This window comes from Pelodiscus sinensis, chromosome 3 (genome assembly GCF_052426305.1).
Source record: "Pelodiscus sinensis isolate ZL-2025 chromosome 3, ASM5242630v1, whole genome shotgun sequence".
NCBI lineage: Eukaryota > Metazoa > Chordata > Testudines > Trionychidae > Pelodiscus > Pelodiscus sinensis.
The window spans coordinates 148,253,161-148,271,467 of NC_143054.1; the positions used below are offsets into that span (position 1 = coordinate 148,253,161).

The 18,307-nt window shown below is 50.3% G+C and overlaps 2 protein-coding genes across 2 annotated transcripts in view; one reads left to right on the plus strand and one right to left on the minus strand.

Annotated features, from left to right (window-relative positions):
* Nucleotides 1-18,307, plus strand: part of RCOR3 (REST corepressor 3) — a 460,088-nt gene that overhangs the window by 377,757 nt on the left and 64,024 nt on the right. The window lies entirely within an intron of this gene.
* On the minus strand, nucleotides 630-17,934 carry LOC149525168 (uncharacterized). The gene is made up of 3 exons (XM_089777426.1): nucleotides 15,562-17,934; nucleotides 2,791-3,686; nucleotides 630-2,507 (listed from the first exon to the last, which is right to left on the minus strand). The coding sequence occupies exons 2-3, from the start codon at nucleotides 2,989-2,991 to the stop codon at nucleotides 2,355-2,357; spliced, it is 354 nt and encodes a 117-aa protein (XP_089633552.1). The 5' UTR covers nucleotides 2,992-3,686; nucleotides 15,562-17,934; the 3' UTR covers nucleotides 630-2,354.

Sequence of the window (18,307 nt, forward strand, 5' to 3'; positions counted from 1 at the left end):
GAGGAGGCCCTCCGGGACCCCAAGTCCTGGAGGAGGAATGCCCACATTTTCGCCCAGATGGCCCAGGCGCTAGCCACAAAGGGACACCTGGCCCAGATCTTGGAACAGGTCCGGGCCAAGGTGAAGGACCTGCGCCTCACCTAAGTGTGAGACAGTGCGTGTGGGGGCAGCGGAGCCACTGCCTGTCCCCAGTATCACTGCCTGCACCAGATCTTGGGAGACAAAAGGGCCAGTCCCCTGCTGGCCCAGGTGGCCATGGTGGTGGCCACCCCAGTGGTCCGAACCAGGCCACCGGAGGAGGAGAAGGAGGAGGAGGAGGGAGACTGGTCCTCGGATGAGGAGGAGGAGGTGGCAGAGGACAGCAGCCAGACCCCACTATCCCGGCCCAGCAGCAGTCAGGACGTGTCCCAGGCATCCTCAGAAGCTGGCGAGGGATTGTCTGGTGAGTGCAGTGGCTACCATTCACAAGTGTGCTGGAGAAGGGGGGGAGGGCCACAGGATGTGGGAGAGGTAGTGGCACATGGCACAGCCTGGCCACATGCTGTGCAGAGGCATGCAGCACACGCAACCTCATGCAGCTAGGGTTACCAGGTGTCCAGTTTTGAACTGGACAGTCCAGTCTTCAAATTGAGAGGATATAAATGAGAAAATATACATGTCTGGTATTTTCTAACTAAGATGTAATGTAGACGGTCATGTAATGTCAAGTGTGTCCAGTATTTTTGTTGAAATCATCCGGCAACCCTACGTGCAGCCAGACCAAGTGGCACAGAGAAGCGGCAGCTACCCCAGCACACGCCTGGGACCCCATGGATTCCGCTCGACCAGACCGGGATGGGGGGGGCGGGTGTTGGCCAGAAGTAGGCCAGACCCAAGGTTGCAGGCCTAACCCCACACAGCCTAAAGGGTGCTGCACATAGCACACATCCATGGCCACCTCTGGGACACTGTAGCTTCCTGTGGGAAAGGCACAACAGGCCCCCCCTAAGCACATGCGGCCCCCCCGGGGGCTCCTGGGCCACCTTGGGACCCCCCTCCTGCTGCCCCAGGAGAATTCCCCCTTGCCAGCCACACCTGTCCCCGGGCATCGTAACGTGCTGGGAGGAGGGCACGGGGCTTTGGAACACCATTTGAGGCAGGGCTCACTGACCATGTTGCTCTCCTCTGCTTCTCCTGCAGTGGGACCCCCCTGGCAGCTAGGGACCTTCCAGCCCCATCCCACCGGTGCCAAGGATCCAAGGCTCGTCGCAGCGCTCCCGGGACCACCACCACCTGCTCCGCCGCCATGTCTGCACAATTGAGCACATGGAGCGTGCTCTGACGGAGAAGATCCAAGCAGATGCGGAGTGGCGGGAACGGGTGTGGGGCCAGTACCTGGAGCGCTGCAACCGTGTGTGTGCTCTCCTGGGCACCATTGGTGACCGGATGGGCCCTGTGCAGGAGCCCAATGCTGCCAGGCCCCCCTCTGCCACTCCTAGCTCTCTGCCCATACCCCCTCCTGAGGTTTCCTCACCCTCAGCACCTCCTGGTGCAGCCTGCCCCTACCTGGCATGAGGGGCAGAGGCGCCCCCGCACCCATCGGGGTGGAAGAGGCCTCCATTATCAATCATGAGGCCCTCCCAGTTCAGGGTCCCCTCCTCCCTCCTCCCTCCCCCCTCCACAGTGCACTCCCTTCTCCATGTAAATAAAAAAGTGCTTTATCTACAGCAAGTGCATTTTATTTATTGGGAGGTTAGGGAAGGGTGGCAGGAATGGGTGGTGATGAGAGCGGGAAGTGGGGACATGGGGGCATCCCTGCAGTCAGAGGTGTAGGAGTGGCCTATTGTGGGGCCAGGTCCAGCATCACCCGGAGGGCTTCCCGGACCTGAACCCCATGGTGGTTGGGCTGCTGGTAGGCCTGGCCCTCACCTACCATCCACCCCCCTCCCCTCAATAATATTATGGAGCATGCAACATGCCGAGATGACCTCCGGGATGTGCTGCACCCCCATGTCCAGGTGGGTCAGGAGGCACCTGAACCATGCCTTCAGACGGATAAGGCGCACTCAATGGGATTGCAGGCCTGGTCCAGGTGGCTGTTGAAGGTGGCCTGGCTGTGGTCCAGATGGCCGGTGTATGGCCGCATCAGCCAGGTCATCAGGGGGTAGGCCGCATCCCCCAAGATGCAGACTGGCATCCTGACATCCCCAATGGTGAATTCCCGGTGGGGGAAGTGGGCATGAGAAAGGTGAGGATGGAGCGTCGTGGGCCCGGCCGGACCACCCCACATAAATGTCCTGGAACCGGCCCTGGTGGTCCACTAGCGCCTGGAGCACCACTGAGCAGTAGCCCTTCTGGTTTATGAACCGTGCCGCTCAGTGCTCTGGTGCCTGGATGGGGATATGGGTCCCTTCTATGGCTCCCACACAGTTCGGAAACCCAAGGCTGGCGAAGACGGCAATGGTGGTGTCCACGTCACGGGGGCAGATCATCCTCTGGAGCAGCACGTCATTGATGGTGTTGATGACCTGCAGAGGGGCACATGGGAGCACAGGCGATGCATGGAATGAGACACAGTGCGTACATGGGCCCCTGGGGTATGTTCACCCTCCCTTTTGATGGCTCCTCCCCCCATGCAGGCCAGGGCCCTCTGCCCCCCGGGATCTCCCCGCCCCACCAGCGGGGCTGTGTGCAGGAGGGACAGTGTGACCCCCTGTGTGTGGGGCTTCCCCCTGCCCCTACAGACTCCCCCCACCCGGTCTGGCCCCTTCCCTCCCCCAAGATGAGCCCATGGTCCATGGAGGGCCTTACCCACAGGATGTCCGCGCCAACCGTGGACCTGCCCACCCCGAACTGGTTCGCCATGGAGCGGTAGCTGTCCAGGGTAGCCAGTTTCCAGAGGGCAATCACAACCTTCTTCTCCACGGGGATGGCGGGGTGCAGGCGGGTGTCCTGCTTCTGGAGCGCAGGGGTAAGCCAGGTGCAGAGCTCATGGAATGTCCCCCTGCGCATCCAGAAGTTCTGCACCCATTGCTGGTCACCCCATTGTCCCAGCACCAGGTGCTCCCACCAGTCCCCACTGGTGTCATAGCTCCAGAAGCGCCTGTCAGTGGTGGGGTGCGGGTGCCTGAGCCCAGATGCAGCTGTGGTGAGGTCCTGCACGTGCTGCCCAGTCTCCAGCTCCTGCTGGAGCAATGTGGCTCCCTGGTGGAGGAGCTCCACAGCCTCTACACAATGGCCATGAGGAGTGGATGTTGCTGGCTGGGGTCCTCCTCCGGCTCCATGGCTGTGATGGTGGCAGCAAGGGTGCCCAAAGGCACTTGCCAGGAACAGAGGTGACAGGTGCTGTTGTGGCTCTTGCTCCCTCAAAAGGGTGCGTGAACATGAAGCCACAGGGAAATGGCCGTCCAGGAGTCCCTTTAAGTACGTTTCCCAGTGGGTGTCCGGCACATGCCCACAGACGCTGCTGGTGACCTCTTGATATGGTCGATTTGCTTCTGGAGACACGTTCTTGCGCAATGGCTTCCTGCCAGCGTGGATGCTTTCTTGCGCAAGAGCTCAGTATTCTTACGATGCGGTTCTGGCCAGTGTGGACGTTTTCTTGCACAAGAGATCTTCCTGCGCAAGAACCCGCCAGTGTAGACATAGCCTAGAAGTCTTCATAAGTTGTGATGCTTCTCATAAAGGGCAAAAAGTTTTACCTACAACTGAGGGGAAAGATGGTGCAAATTTAAACTTACAAGATTTGACTAAGGAAGTGTCGAAAATATCATATGCACTCTGAAAGCATGTTTTTGGGAGTTGTGATAAGCTTTAATCATCTGATAATCTGAAAAATAATATATTCAAAATCATTAGCTTCATTTAAAAAAAAGTAAGACTAGCTTGATGGAAGATAGCTAATGTGACACCAATATTTTAAAAGGGCTCTAGGGATGATCCTGGCAATTATAGACCAGTAAGTCTAACAGGCGTACTGGGGATGTGAACAACTAGTTGACTGTCCGATAAGCAAATGCTAATCAGATAGTTGAAAGGCTAGTTGACTAGTCACTTTCCCTGTCTTGCTGCCTCTATCAGAAAGAGACAAAAAGGGAAATAAGTAAAGGGGATACTTCAAAGTAGCAGCACTGTGTGGATTCCCTACTGACCCCGGGCTCCATGCAGCATTGCCACTTTGAAATGCTGCAGGGAGACTGATGCTTGGCTCCCCACGGTGTTTCAAAGCGGCAGCACCACATGGAGCACAGGGTCAGCACGGGAATCCCCAGTTAACTCCACCTGGCACTGCCATTTTGAAATGCCATATTCAACCTGACACCGGGATCCCCACAGCACTGCGGGCTCGTCTACACTGGCCCCTTTTCCGGAAGGGGCATGTAAATTTCATGAGTCGTAGAAGGGAAATGCGCGGGGGATTTAAATATCCCCCGCGGCATTTAAATAAAAATGTCCGCCGCTTTTTTCCGGCTTTTAAAAAAGCCGGAAAAGAGCGTCTACACTGGCCCCGATCCTCCGGAAAAAGCGCCCTTTTCCGGAGGCTCTTATTCCTACTTTGAAGGGCGCTTTTTCCGGAGGATCGGGGCCAGTGTAGACGCTCTTTTCCGGCTTTTTTAAAAGCCGGAAAAAAGCGGCGGACATTTTTATTTAAATGCCGCGGGGGATATTTAAATCCCCCGCGCATTTCCCTACTACGACTCATGAAATTTACATGCCCCTTCCGGAAAAGGGGCCAGTGTAGACGTAGCCTGCATGGTGTCCAGAATGGACTCCTCAGCTGATCCCAGGCTCCATGCAATGGTCAAGGACCTGATAGCATCTGTATTGCTTAGAAGTGTTTTGAAAAGTCCAGTGTGGAGAAGATCATAATGAAGTTCATCCCTGTGCTCACCACCAACACAAGGCCCATGGCGCCACCCCAATTCCACTTTCATCTTCTCTGAAGATTTCCTCAAACCAACGAATTGGAACAGATCAGCTTCCTGCCAAAACAACTTGGAGAGGACGTTCATCGACACAATTGCACAGACAGCGGTGTAGCGAAGGGACAGCGGGGGGGGCATATGTCCCCGGGTGCCATGCTAGGGGGGTGCCAGGCTGGGGTGAGAGCGAGCGCACGCTGTGAAGGCTCACCTGGCATGGTCAGCAAGTTATATGGGCATCCCAACCCCTTGGCCCCAGACCATCCCTGCTGTGCGCAGCATTCAGTTTGTTCCCCCTTGCTGGCGCACACTGCCAGCTGCTGCCATGTGCAGTGTTTCCAGGTGACCGGGGAGATGTCCAGGCGTGACATGATGTCACAGCCCGGGACTTTAAAACTGCTGAGTGCCACGTTGCACCGCGCGGCCTAGCTCCGGATTCGGAGTTTGGGAACTTCTGGGGCCCAAGCGCAGACTCCAGCCCCACAAAGTGGAAGGCAGAAGGCACGGTATGGCACAGTACGGCAGGGCAGGGCAGGGAGAAAACTGGGGGGGGAGGGGACGAAGGGGCTTGTGTGGAGGGGCAGGAGGAGGATCTTGTGTAGAGGGAGAGAGGGAAGAAAAAGGAAGACACCAAGAGACAGCGTGGAGGAGAGAGAAATGCCAGGGGGCCAAGCACAGACAATGAGGAAAAGGGAAGGACGGGAGGTGTCAGTGGGAGGGGGGATAGGGTGATGATGGGAGACGAGAGGAGATGGTAAAGGCATTGGGGTCTAGAGTGGGGAGGAGGAGGTGCTGGGAGAAGGCTTGAAAGAAGGGGTAGGCATGAGAAAGGTGAAGATGGAGCAAGTCATGTGTGAGGGCACAGAGGGAATGGGGGCAGAGAATGGTGAGGGGGTGGGAATCAGGGAAAAAGAGGGTAAAGGGTGCAAGGGCAGTGAGGGAAGGGGGAGGCACCAGGAGGGTGCAGAGGAAAGAGAAGGTGCAGGTGCCAGGGGATTCTGGAGGTGAAGCAGAAGGGCAGACACCTGCAGGGGAGGGACCAGCACCAGAGGAAAGAGGAAGGGCAAGTGTGTAGAGGGAAATTTTAGGAGAGGGGATAGGGAGGGGTAGCTCACATGATCAGAGTGGGGCTACTGGAGGAGTGGGCACAGGGGGGAGAGAAGGGCTGGTGGAGGGGGGCAGGTCGCAGGAGGGCAGAGGGCAGTGAGAATGGCAGGATTCAGGACAGCAGAGGAGGGTGAGGAGTTGGGGGGCAGCAGGCACCAGGGGAGCTGATGGAGCAAGGAGAGGAGACATGGCAGCAGAGAGAAAAGGTAAAGGTTTATAAAATATTTATTAATAACTTGGTATGCTGGCCACGGCCAGTTTATTTGTGCCCCGCGTTGCAGTTTGAGTTTATGTGGGGATCAACACATGGCTGGTGAGTGGGAGCCAAAACAAAAAAGTAGTCAGTGTAATGATCTTCTGTCGATATGTGTTTTAGTAGTTAAATTCTTGGACTGTCATTGCTCATGAAAAGTGCTGTCACATGGGTAGAAATTGGGTAAATGTTGCATTTTAATAATATCAGCAGAACTGACTTAAATGGGGCCTGTGTGTTGTGTGGTCATGCCTTAATCTTTGTATTCATGCCTGTCAGTGTGAGAGAAGCTATTTGTATATATTTGCTTGCATATGCAACCACACTTAAGTTGAGGCCCTCAGCATGTTCTGTAAGTATCAGTGTGGTCCCTGGGGCTTCCAAAGTTGAGTTGCCCTAGCTCATCCCTGGCAGGTGTCTGTCTCACCTGGTCTTAAATATCTCCAGTGATGGAGATTCCGCAGTCTCCTTAGGCAATTTATTTTAACCACCATAACAGGCAAGAAGTTTTTCCTAATGTCCAACTTAAACCTCTCCTGCTGCAGTTTAAGCCCATTGTTTCTCATCCTAACTTCAGTGGCCAAGGAGAAAAATTTTTCTTCCTCATTCTTATGATACTCTTTTAGGGTATGTCTACACTGCCACTCTAGTTCGAACTAGGATAGCTAATGTAGGCATTCAAACTTGCAAATGAAGCCCGGGATTTAAATATCCCGGGCTTTATTTGCATGTTTCCGGGCGCTGCCATTTTTAAATGCCCCGTAGTTCGAACTCCCTGACCGCGCGGCTACACGCGGCACAGATTAGGTAGTTCGAATTAAAGCTCCTAATTCGAACTACCGTTACTCCTCCTGCAATGAAGAGTAATGGTAATTCGAATTAGGAGCTTGAAAACGAACTACCTAGTCCGTGCCATGTGTAGCCGCGGGCAGGTAGTTCGAACTACGGGGCATTTAAAAACGGAGGCGCCCGGGAACATGCAAATAAAGCCCGTGATATTTAAATCCTGGGCTTCATTTGCAAGTTCGAATGCCTATTTTAGCCAACCTAGTTAGAACTAGGGTGGCAGTGTAGATATACCCTTAGATACTTGAAGGCTGCTCTCATGTCCCTTTTCGGTCTTCTCTTTTCCAAGGTAAACAAGGCCAATTCCTTCAGCCTTGCCTCATATCTCATGTTCTCTAGACCTTTCATCATTTGTGTTGATCTTCCCTGGACTTTCTCCAGTTTCTCCATGTTTCCTGAAATGTGACGCCCAGAACTGGACATGATAACTCCAGCTGGGGCCTAATGTAGATGGCTCATTTCCTGCTTAGTGGATGTGAGACTGGGCTGATTAATTTCCAATCCTCCTGTTCATTCTTTTCCTAAGCCAGGAGGGCACGGTAGTTCTGATGGGGGCTCTGCAGGAAGGCAGCCCGCACTGCTCCCTGCCTGAAACCTTGTGCAGGTGTTAAACAGCTGTCCAGCCCACCCTAGAGGTGACTGCATTTCAGTGTGCCTGAAGCAACACAGCACCAGCAATGGACAGGAGAATGGCTCCCGGGCATGGCTTGCTCATGACTGCTTCAGTCCTGTTGGATGGACCTCAGCCTCTTTTCTTCCTCTCCCCTGCTTTGCAATGGGGCTGTAGACTCTGGGGGAGAGGGGTGGAGGCAGGCAGAGGTGTCTCCCTGCATCAGATGTAGATACGTCTCTGTATTTATCATTCTCTCATTGATGTTTTTAGCTTTGTAGCTGAAACAAAAAACAGGACTATGTAGTACTTTAAAGACTAACAGGATGGTTTATTAGGTGATGAGCTTTTGTGGGCCAGACCCACTTCCCCAGATCAAATAGTGGAAGAAAATTGTCACAACCATATGTAAGCAGGGGCTGAACTGCTGCTTTGCTATCAGCCAGCTAAAAGGAGGGATGGGTGTGCCCACTACAATTGTTTAGCAATGCAAGGTAATTAACTGTTAACTGTTGACATGTAAATACTGCTCAGGAGAGAATCCAAGGTGTGGCTATGTAAATGCCATTCAGCCAGGGCTGATGGAGGGTCAGTGCTGGAATGGAATGTGGAGAATTGTATATAATTTGGGACTGTTTTGAGGGTAACTAATTATGCTACCCCTAAATGTGGGAACTGTAAAACATGCCACCAGTCCTTGCAGGAGAGACACCACCATCATGGTAAGAGGTCTCGGAAGAACAAGCCTCCCCCCTTCCAGTGTTGAGTAGATAGAGCTGGGGGAAAGGGTTAAAGGACTTGAGTCAGTCTGCTTCACACCTGCCAAGTGTGAGCTATAAGACTAGCCCAGCCTGCACCTTTTCCCCCTTTGTTTTAAGAACAGATCTAAAGCAGACTCCCTGAGGAGTCTTTTTGTTTGCTAATCTAGTGAAAGCTGGATTCATTTGGCAGCCCAGCTGGTGGCTAAAGAGTTGAAGTCACTGGGAGCTGAAATCACTGAGCTGAAATCACTGGTTTGGCTGAGAGCCAGACCTATAGCAGCCAGTGAAGTGGGGGTGACCAGCGGTGTGGTGTGGAGCAGCGGCGTGGTGTGGAGCGGCGGCAGGCGAGAAGCGGCGACCAGTGGCGGCAGCAGATGAGGAGCGGCGACAGGTGCCCAGTGGAGCGTCCAGTGGTGTGGGATGAGACAGCTGGTTCAGCGTGGCGGAGTTTCATATAAGGTGCTCCCTATCTATCCCCCCATACCCATTTCTACCCAGATTGGGAGGTGAAACCCTGCAGGTGAACTTTGGGACTTTGGGTGGCACAGAGACTTTTGGGGAGTCGGACTCTGTGGACTTCGGGTGATTCTTGGCTGGGGTGGGGGCTTGGCTCATGTTGGGGTTATGAACTCTGTTTGTGGTGTTCTCCCCAAGCTAATGCTGTATGAATTCTCTCTTTTTCATTAAATGTTCTTTTCCTACACTCAGACGCAGTGCTTGCGAGTGGGGAAGCATTGCCTCTCAGAGGCGCCCAGAGGTGCGTGAATTTCCCAGATCATTGGGTGGGGGCTCGAGCCGGTTCTTTGTGAAATTGACCCCAAGATATTAAACCCAGCCGTGGTTACTGCCAGGCCTACCCGGCAGAAGGGTTACACATATATACCAAAGGATACAATTAAAAAAATGAACACATACGAAAAGGACAAATCAAATCTATCACTATTTAGCTTTGTAGTGGGTCCTTTTACATGGAAACTTTGTATTAAGTCTTGGTAAAATAGGCCCTAGGACAAGTGAGGCAGAGACTGACCCTGTGGGGTGAATGAGGTGGGAATGGATAAGGCGGAAGGTAAGCACCTCTGGGCAGCTGCAAAGGTTGGAGAGGGGATGGAAGCCAGATCCAAGATCAATGAGCCCTGGGAAGCGGGCCCATTGAAAGGAGACTGGACCTGTGGATGCTTTGGGGGTCAGCAGCAAGGCCCTGTTTTGGGAAGCCCCCTCTTTGGAGGTGAATGTGGCAGCACTGAGACACCACCCAGAAGCAGGCGCCACAGACACTAACTGCAGATTCATGGGACGGCTCTCACAGACCTTGCACATGCATAAGATGATAGATCTGAAGGGGGGGGGCAGTGGCGTAGCGAGGGGGCCAGATGGGCCAGTTGCCCCTGGGCACCATGCTAGGGAGGCGCCAATTTAATCCTATTCTGCTCCCCCCATCATCCCTCAGCTCACGTGCTCCTACTCAGCCTGCCACCAGCAGCTGGAGCCTCCTCCCTGACTCTCTGCTCCAAGCCAGACCCTCTTCAATCTCCATTGGCGGGTTAGTGCATGCGGGAGCCCGGCCCCAAACTGTAGGGGATAGGGGAAGATGAGGTACAAGTTCCCCTCAACTGTCCACCAGGTTCGGGGCCATGCCACATGGCGGCAGGGGGTGGGGGGGCGCAAATTTTTCCTTTGCCCCCAGGCACATAACACCCTTGCTATGCCTCTGTGCATGGAATCAGTGAACTTGTCTTTACTTCCTATTTTTATTTTCTAGAATCTCCTGGTCTTCCCAATACAGCCACTATTGTTCTTTGCAACAGTCTATTACTCAGCAATGCTGGAGTCTTGATTTTCTCCATTTCTAACTTTACCTCATAAGTCGTCACTGGAAATCTGGAAAATTTGTGTTAGCATTTAATAGAATTAAATATAATAGATGGGAAAGACCTAGTAAGTCACATCTATTTCATTCCACACCCAATGCAAGACTGTTCAATCAACTATATAGTGCTTTAAACAGTTCATAGTTTCAAGGCTTTTCCTTAAGAGATTCCATGATCCCCCAAGTTAATGATCAGGCAATTTTCTTTGTTGTTCAGTTGATCCATTGCACAGCATCCAACCACCAACTATCTTCATTAGACAATCTTTTTATTAGGCCGTCAGTCACTGTTCTTATCTGTCTGTCACAGGATTTTCAACTTGCCCCTCCTGCACACGTGCCAATGCAGTCGCCTCTGCCAGCTCCTGCTCTGGCTGACGCAGCAGGCTGCCCCCGCCAGCTCCGGCTCCACCTGGCTTTGTGCTGGCAGCTCCAACTCCTGGCCCCTCCTGCAGGTTGCAGATGAGGTAGGCTGGCTCCCGGCCTACCTGACTTCACGCCATGCGGCTCCAAGCCCCCCTCGGCAGGCCACCTCCCCTCCCCGGCTGCAGCTCACGGCCTCCCCGGCAGGTCGCTGACATGGGAGGCTCACTCCCACCCACCCCAACCCCGGCAACCTGCTCTCCCTAGCCAGGCTGCATCCCTGCCCCTACGGCAGGCTACCGATAGGCTCCCAGACCCCCTTGCCAGGCCGCATCCTGGCGTCCCCAGCAGGTCGCTGATGCAGAAGGCCACCCCTGCCAGCTCCAGCTCACGGCCCCCCTGGCAGGCCGCCCCCTGCCCCGCCTAAGACCAAAAAGACAAAAAAATTTAAAAAATATTTTTAAAGGACAATCTTTCTAAAAGTGCACCAAAAGACTGAAAATAAAGTTTTCAGCTACCAATTTAGGAGAAAGATTGGATGGCGAAGTACGATTCAAGGTAGTTGCAAATTATTAGTCATCCAATCTTTCTCCTAATTGGTAGCTGAAAACTTTATTTTCAGTCTTTTGGTGCTCTTTTAGAAATATTGTCTTTTTAAAATACATTTTTAATTTTTTATTTACTATTCAGTTTATCATCTCTGTTCAACAAAAAGGCTCATGCTGCTTGATCAAATCTGTTTACACTGCTCAGCTGTGTCTAGACTGGCCAGTTTTTCCCGGAAAAACTTGCCAGCTGTCTACACTGGCCGCTTGAATTTCCACAAAAGCACTGACTTCCTACTGTAAGAAATCAGTGCTTCTTGCAGAAATACTATTCTGCTCCCGTTCAGGCAAAAGTCCCTTTGCGCAAAAGGGCCAGTGTAGACAGCTCAGATTTGTTTTCTGCAAAAAAGCCCCAATCATGAAAATGGCGATCGGGGCTTTTTTGCGGAAAAGCACGTCTAGATTGGCACGGACGCTTTTCTGCAAAAAGTGCTTTTCCGTTAAAAACATTTCCGGAAAATCGTGCCAATCTAGACGCAGCCCTCATGTGGAACTCTGACACATGCAGTGATGACTTCTCTCAACCTTCTTCTATACTGTACATATGAAAGACAGTCAATACACACGTTACTGGATTTTGAGGGGAGCAGCCTGATCACTGCTGCACCCATGGGGGGGAGGGTTTGCCCCAAAAGTTGGTACAAAGGGGGCCATGTGAGGTGTCAAGTGAAAGCTTACTTTCTTCTGATTCTATATATGCTATTCATGTAATTGTATAATGTCTGTGTGTGAAGTTGTAAGCATGAATTCTTTGTGGATACTGTATGTTTCTCTGTATGTGGTTGAGCAATGGGCAAAGAAGCTCAGCCTATGGACATGCTAATGAGCAAGTCTCCAGGGAACAATAGTCCTCTATAGGGCAAGGACACACTTCAAGAATGGTGACTGATACCTAAGGCCTACCAGCAGGGAACACAGGGATAGGCCACTGGCCAGGTGACCTGCTGCAGCCAAGAGGAGACCAGGAAGGAGATATAAAAGTGCCATGCAGCACGCTCCATTTTGTCTTCAGATCTGCTCCTGACCCCAGATGTGGCCTCACAGGGAATCATGAGCTGGGAAGAACTGTGGACCCATCCTGACATAGGATGTACACCAAGGATTTTTAAGCCAGCAGTTATAACATCTCTGCTGCAAGCCTGCATCAAGAACTGGGAGACTCAGTGCATGTAATGTATGATACTTTAACAATCTCATGCTTTTCTTTCTTTTAGTAATAAACCTTTAGATTTTAGATTCTAAAGGATTGGCTCAGTGTGATTTGTGGGTAAGATCCAGAGGGTAAATTGACCTGGGATCTGTGGCTGGTTTCTTGGGACCAGACAGAACCTGTTCGGGGTAGGTGAGAGTGGGTTCTAAACCCCCTCACCTGTGTGCTAGGCTTGGGACTTTTTGGGGCACGGATATTGCTGGGGTGTCAGAGGGGTTTTGCTCATGAGGCTTCTGGCTGGCCAGGCAGGCAGCTGAAGCACTCTGTGGGACTGGTTCATTGCCTATTTGGGAAGGTATCCCTGAATTTGAGCAATTTGCCCTGAGCAGATGCCCTTGGCTGTGCCCAGACTTGGCCCGGTCAATCACAGAAGGTTCACAGTGAGAAAGGCTGGTAATATGGAACATAGCCCTTGGACATGGACTGACATTACCAAAAGGGAAATATATGATTCTGGTTATGTCAGGGAGAGCTTTAATGAGCCACCAGATTACTAGAACAACCTTCTTCCAGGCTTGCAACAAACAGTCAGATTAACTTTTTTTTAACCCATATTACATGCAGGATAGTTATCAGGCCAAAACAACATGCACACACTTTTTAAAGTTGTGTATATGCTTCATGTGAAATGGCATCCAAATTATGTTGCTGATTAGTCAGTGTTTATCTGCCATCTATCATTAGAAGAAAAAAAATCCTTCAGAGATAAATGTTGGACATGCAAAGCATAACCACCACGATATTATTCATTTATGCAGAAAGGGGTGGGAGAAAACAAACAAACAAACACATTAAAGAGTTTCTAGACTGAGTGACAAATTGCACTTTTAGCATTTCTGGAATTCAACCTTTATGGAACTCTGGCTTTGAGATTCATTTTGATCTTCCTGTAATTTACAAACACTTCCATGGGAAGGAAGGTAGAAACAAAGTATCTGAGAGCAGCTCCTGCATAACAAAGAAAACATGTAGAGCTTGGAAAGAAAAATAAAGCAGTACTTCATTGCACTTGGAACTATTGGTCTGCTAACTCATTTTCATGATGCTGCTTTGGTTCTGCTCATCAGTTCACCTGTGCTTTACAAAACTTTCCAAACCTCTGCCTCTCTGAGGTTACAGCTTGTGCAGTTATTTAAATCTGGTCAAAGTGAATGTGAAATTTTACCATATTAAAATAAATGAGTTATGACAGCAGTTACCAACCGCCGGTCTGCAGACTGGTGCTGAGTCATGAACCACTGGCTGCCAGGCTGCAGCGGCTCTGGGGCTCAAGGTGGGGGGTACGCCACCCAGTGCCTCCCCTCCTGCCGAGACTGTTGGGAAAGGTGGGGCAGGACACGCCTCTCAGCCAACCAATGCCAGGCAGGGGCAGGGTCTCCTCCCAGACGTGCAAGAGCAGTTCACTGCATGGAATCCTTAGACCAGCCATGACCCTGTCAGCAGCGCTGAGCTAGCGGCTGTGAGGCAGTGCAGGGCTAAGTGAGGGGAGACGGGGCAGGCACTGAGGGCAGATCTGGTACTAAGGAGCTCTAAGTGGTGGGGGAGCTCTAAGAGGTGAGGGGCTGACACTGGGCATCTAGGGTGGGAAGCTGGCACTGGGGGACTCTAGGGCCACAGCTAGTAGTGGGGAAACTATTGGAGCACAGCTGGCATTGAGGGGCTGTGGGGATGGGGCTAATATTGAAAATGGGGGCTGGCAAGGGGGGGCTCTGGGACAGTTGTGTGCAGTGGGGTTCTGCAGAAAAGAAGCTGGCACTCGGGGGGTTTGGTGGGGGGGCTCTAATGGGTAAGGCGCTGACAAGGCTCCTTCCCAGCTCTGGCATGATGAATGCAGAAGCGGGGGCCCGCAAAAGTACCCCAAAACCTTATCTTTCCAGGCTTTGTATAAAACTCTCCCCCCCCAAAAAATCTTAAACCTAGATTTTGGGGATAAAAATCCCACCCAAGTAATGGTAAGAAAACCAGAGAAAAGATGACTTGGGAAATCTCAGCCCTAAAGTAAAACCAGGACACAAAAAAATTAACCAATACCAGGTTAATAAAAAAGAAAGAGAAAGAACTCCTGTTACAAGCATAATGACTAGATGGAAAAGTCACTAAATATACTCATGAGGGACCCTCGTGGGCCAAAAGCTTAGTTACAAAGGAAAGCCCATTTTTAAATGCATGGATATCAGATTCCCATTCCCAAACAATAAAACCTAACAGATTTATCCTCCCAAACTTCAATCAGATCCACGATCTCTGCACTGGACCCGGAAGGCGGCTGCCTTTTGCGGCCCCTGGCAGGCTCCTGGGAGCTGCCAGCCTGCTCCTGGAGAGCAGTGGAGGTCTGGGTGCAAGTGGGTTGCTGGCTCATGCTGGGCCAGGGGCAACGTCTACTGGCTCTGTGCTGGCAGGCTTGCAGCTGGCACAGGCACTGTGGCCAGAGTCTACCCCTTTAAGGGCTACAGGGCTGGGAGGGGAGCACAAGCGTTTTCCTGGTTTGGCCCAGAGTGGCCACCAGGGCACCCTGGGAAGAGCTGGAGGTCCCCTATTTCGAAATAAGCATCTACACAGCGCTTATTTCGATTTAGCTATTTTAAATTTGGTGTTATTCCTCATGGAATGAGGTTTGCCAAATTAGACATAATCACTCCGCTATTTTGAATTAATTTCAAAATAGTGGTTTCGCTGTGTAGATGCTGGTAAAGTTATTTTGAAATAACAGCTGTTATTTCAAAATAACTTTTCTGTGTAGACATTGTTACACTGAGGGAAGCTTGTACTTAAATTTGCATCTGATTAGTATTAATTAAGCCTCAGTGGAAGTTGCAGATAACACCAAACCTCATCTATCATAGGTGTTTGCTGACCCAAGAATGCCGCAGTAAATAAAAACGTTACTCACTTTAAAGGGGCCAAACCATATATTGTAAAAAGTTTAAAGGTACAACAAGAAAGACAGGTAAACAGTAATATTTCCCAACCCTAGAAAGATAAGGTGATAGAAAAGTTCCCCACAAACACAAGGTTACACAAAATACAATAATTACACAGTCCAGTAGTTGACAGTGGGTGAGAAGCTCCTGTCTCTCAAACCTTTGGCTAATTGAAAGCCTCTGGTGAAAGACAAGGAGGAGATCCCTCGCAGTGGTGACCCTCTGTGGTGCTCTCGACCTCAAGCCTTAGGCTCCTTCCGAGCCCTTAGCGAGGAACAGAGAGGCGATCCCTCGGAGACCCTGGGGACGGGTATGGTGCAGGCAGGTAGTGATGATCCTCGTCCGAGGCCTTCCGCTCCTAGGCGCAGGAATCACTTGGTGGAGACTTGCCTGGCGCTGATCTTCAGGTGGCTTCTGCTCTTTAGCAGGAACCGATGATAGACAGCTACCTATCTCTAATACCTGGAAACAAAACCTGACTAGCTAGACTCGACGCTCCCGATACGGACAAGTACCTGGCCGCTGGTGCGGTGAACCGACGCACTAATCCTAACAGACACACTCGATGACGAAATCTAGCTAACCCTAACTAACTATAGACTAACATAAACAGACAGGAGACAAGCAGGAACAAAGGTGGCGCGAACGAACACAGACAACTGTTAGCCAGGCCTTCAAAGCACCCTTCTCATAAATATTCATGATCTTTATCTTTAAAATCATTGGACCCTGTACAGGAAAACAAGGGTCCCTGATTGGGTGCTTTGATAAACAAGTTGTAACAGCCTGGATCAGTGTGCCGCGTGCAGCAGCAGTGTGACACGTGCAGCTACTTGCGTGCCGTGTGCAACATTCCTAGAAACTTCTAACTGAATATGAATACAGCTAATACATATTCATAACTAAACATACATATTAATGAGGTGTCAAAGTGACAGGCTACAACATACCCTGTCATACTTTGTGTGACCATTAGGAATGTGAATGTTTAACCAGTTAACCAGTGGGGGCTGCTCCATTCCAGCATCCAACTCTCTCTCCCTCCCCCATCAGTTAACCAATTTCACATATTTTTTTAACTAGTTAAACAATCAAATGGGATTTTAAGAACATAAGAATGGCCATACTGGGTCAGACCAAAGGTCCGTCCAGCCCAGTACCCTGTCTGCCAGCAGTGGCCAATGGCAGGTGTCCCAGAGGGAATGAATCAAACAGGTAATGATCAAGTAATCTCTCTCCATCCATCCATCTCCATCCTCTGCCAGAGACTGGGGACATAATTCCTTACTCATACTGGCTAATAGCCATTTATGGACTTAACCTCTATGAATTTATCTAGTTCTCTTTTAAACCCTGTTATAGTCCTAGCCTTCACAACCTCCTCAGGCAAGGAGTTCCACAGATTGACTATGTGCTGTGTGAAGAACTTCCTTTTATTTATTTTAATCCTACTTCCCATTAGTTTCAATTTGGTGGCCCCATGTTCTTGTATTATGGGAACAAGTAAATAACTTTTTCTTATTTACTTTCTCCACACCACTCATGGTTTTATATCCCCCTTAGTCTCCTCTTTTCCAAGCTGAAAAGTCCCCGTCTCTTTAATCTCTCCTCATGTGGGACCTGTTCCAAACCTGTAATCATTTTAGTTGCCTTTCTCTGAACCTTTTCCAATGCCAGTATATCTTTTTTGAGATGAGGAGACCACATCTGTGCGCAGTATTCAAGAAGTGGGCATATCATGGATTTATAGAAGGTCAATAAGATATTCTCCGTCTTATTCTCTATCCCTTTTTAAATGATTCCTAACATCTTGTTTGCCTTTTTGACTGCCGCTGCTCACTGCATGGACGTCTTCAGAGAACTATCCACGATGACTCCAAGATCTCTTTCCTGGTTAGTTGTAGCTAAATTAGCCCCCATCATATTATATGTATAGTTGGGGTTATTTTTTTCCAATGTGCATTACTTTACATTTATCTACATTAAATTTCATTTGCCATTTTGTTGCCCAGTCACTTAGTTTGGTGAGATCTTTTTGAAGTTCTTCACAGTCTGCTTTGGTCTTAACTACCTTGAGCAGTTTAGTATCATCTGCAAACTTTGCCACCTCACTGTTTACCCCTTTCTCCAGATCATTTATGAATAAGTTGAATTTTACATCCTTAGCGCCAATTACACTATTAAGTTATTTACATGATTAATCAATAAACCTGGTTATCGGTTAATCCTAATTACACCACACCCACCCCTTGCTATGTCTGTATCAGAAGCAGGAAGTGGAGGGGAGGGAGAGGCAGAAGCTGGCTTTTAAGTACTGGCTCCCACCTGCTAACATTTAACTACTAACAAATCCATGTTAACACATTAGTTAACATCCCCAGTGCTAATCAGCTGTTAGAGAACTCTCAGGCTATGTCTACACTCTGGTTTGTTGTGCTAGAAATATGCAAATGAGGCTACGTGTGGAATATCGCTGAGCCTCCTTTGCATACCTAATGAGCTGCCATTTTTGCAGAAGAGGCTCTTGAGCCAGGAGCTGTCTACACTGCCCCTTCTTGCGCAAGAAAACCCCTTTTGCGCAATGCCGTCATGCCAATTATTTTCAGGAATAACAGGATTGCGCAAGAGGGGTTTTCTTGCTCAAGAAGGGGCAGTGTAGACAGCTCCTTCTGGCACAAGAGCCTCTTCTGCAAAAATGGCAGCTCATTAGGTATGCAAATGAGGCTCAACGATAGTCTACACTTAGCCTCATTTGCATATTTATGGCACAAGATGCCGTGACTGTAGACATAGCCTCATGGTCCACATACTGGCTGTGTCTAGACCGGCCAGTTTTTCTTGAAAATCAGCCGCTTTTCCG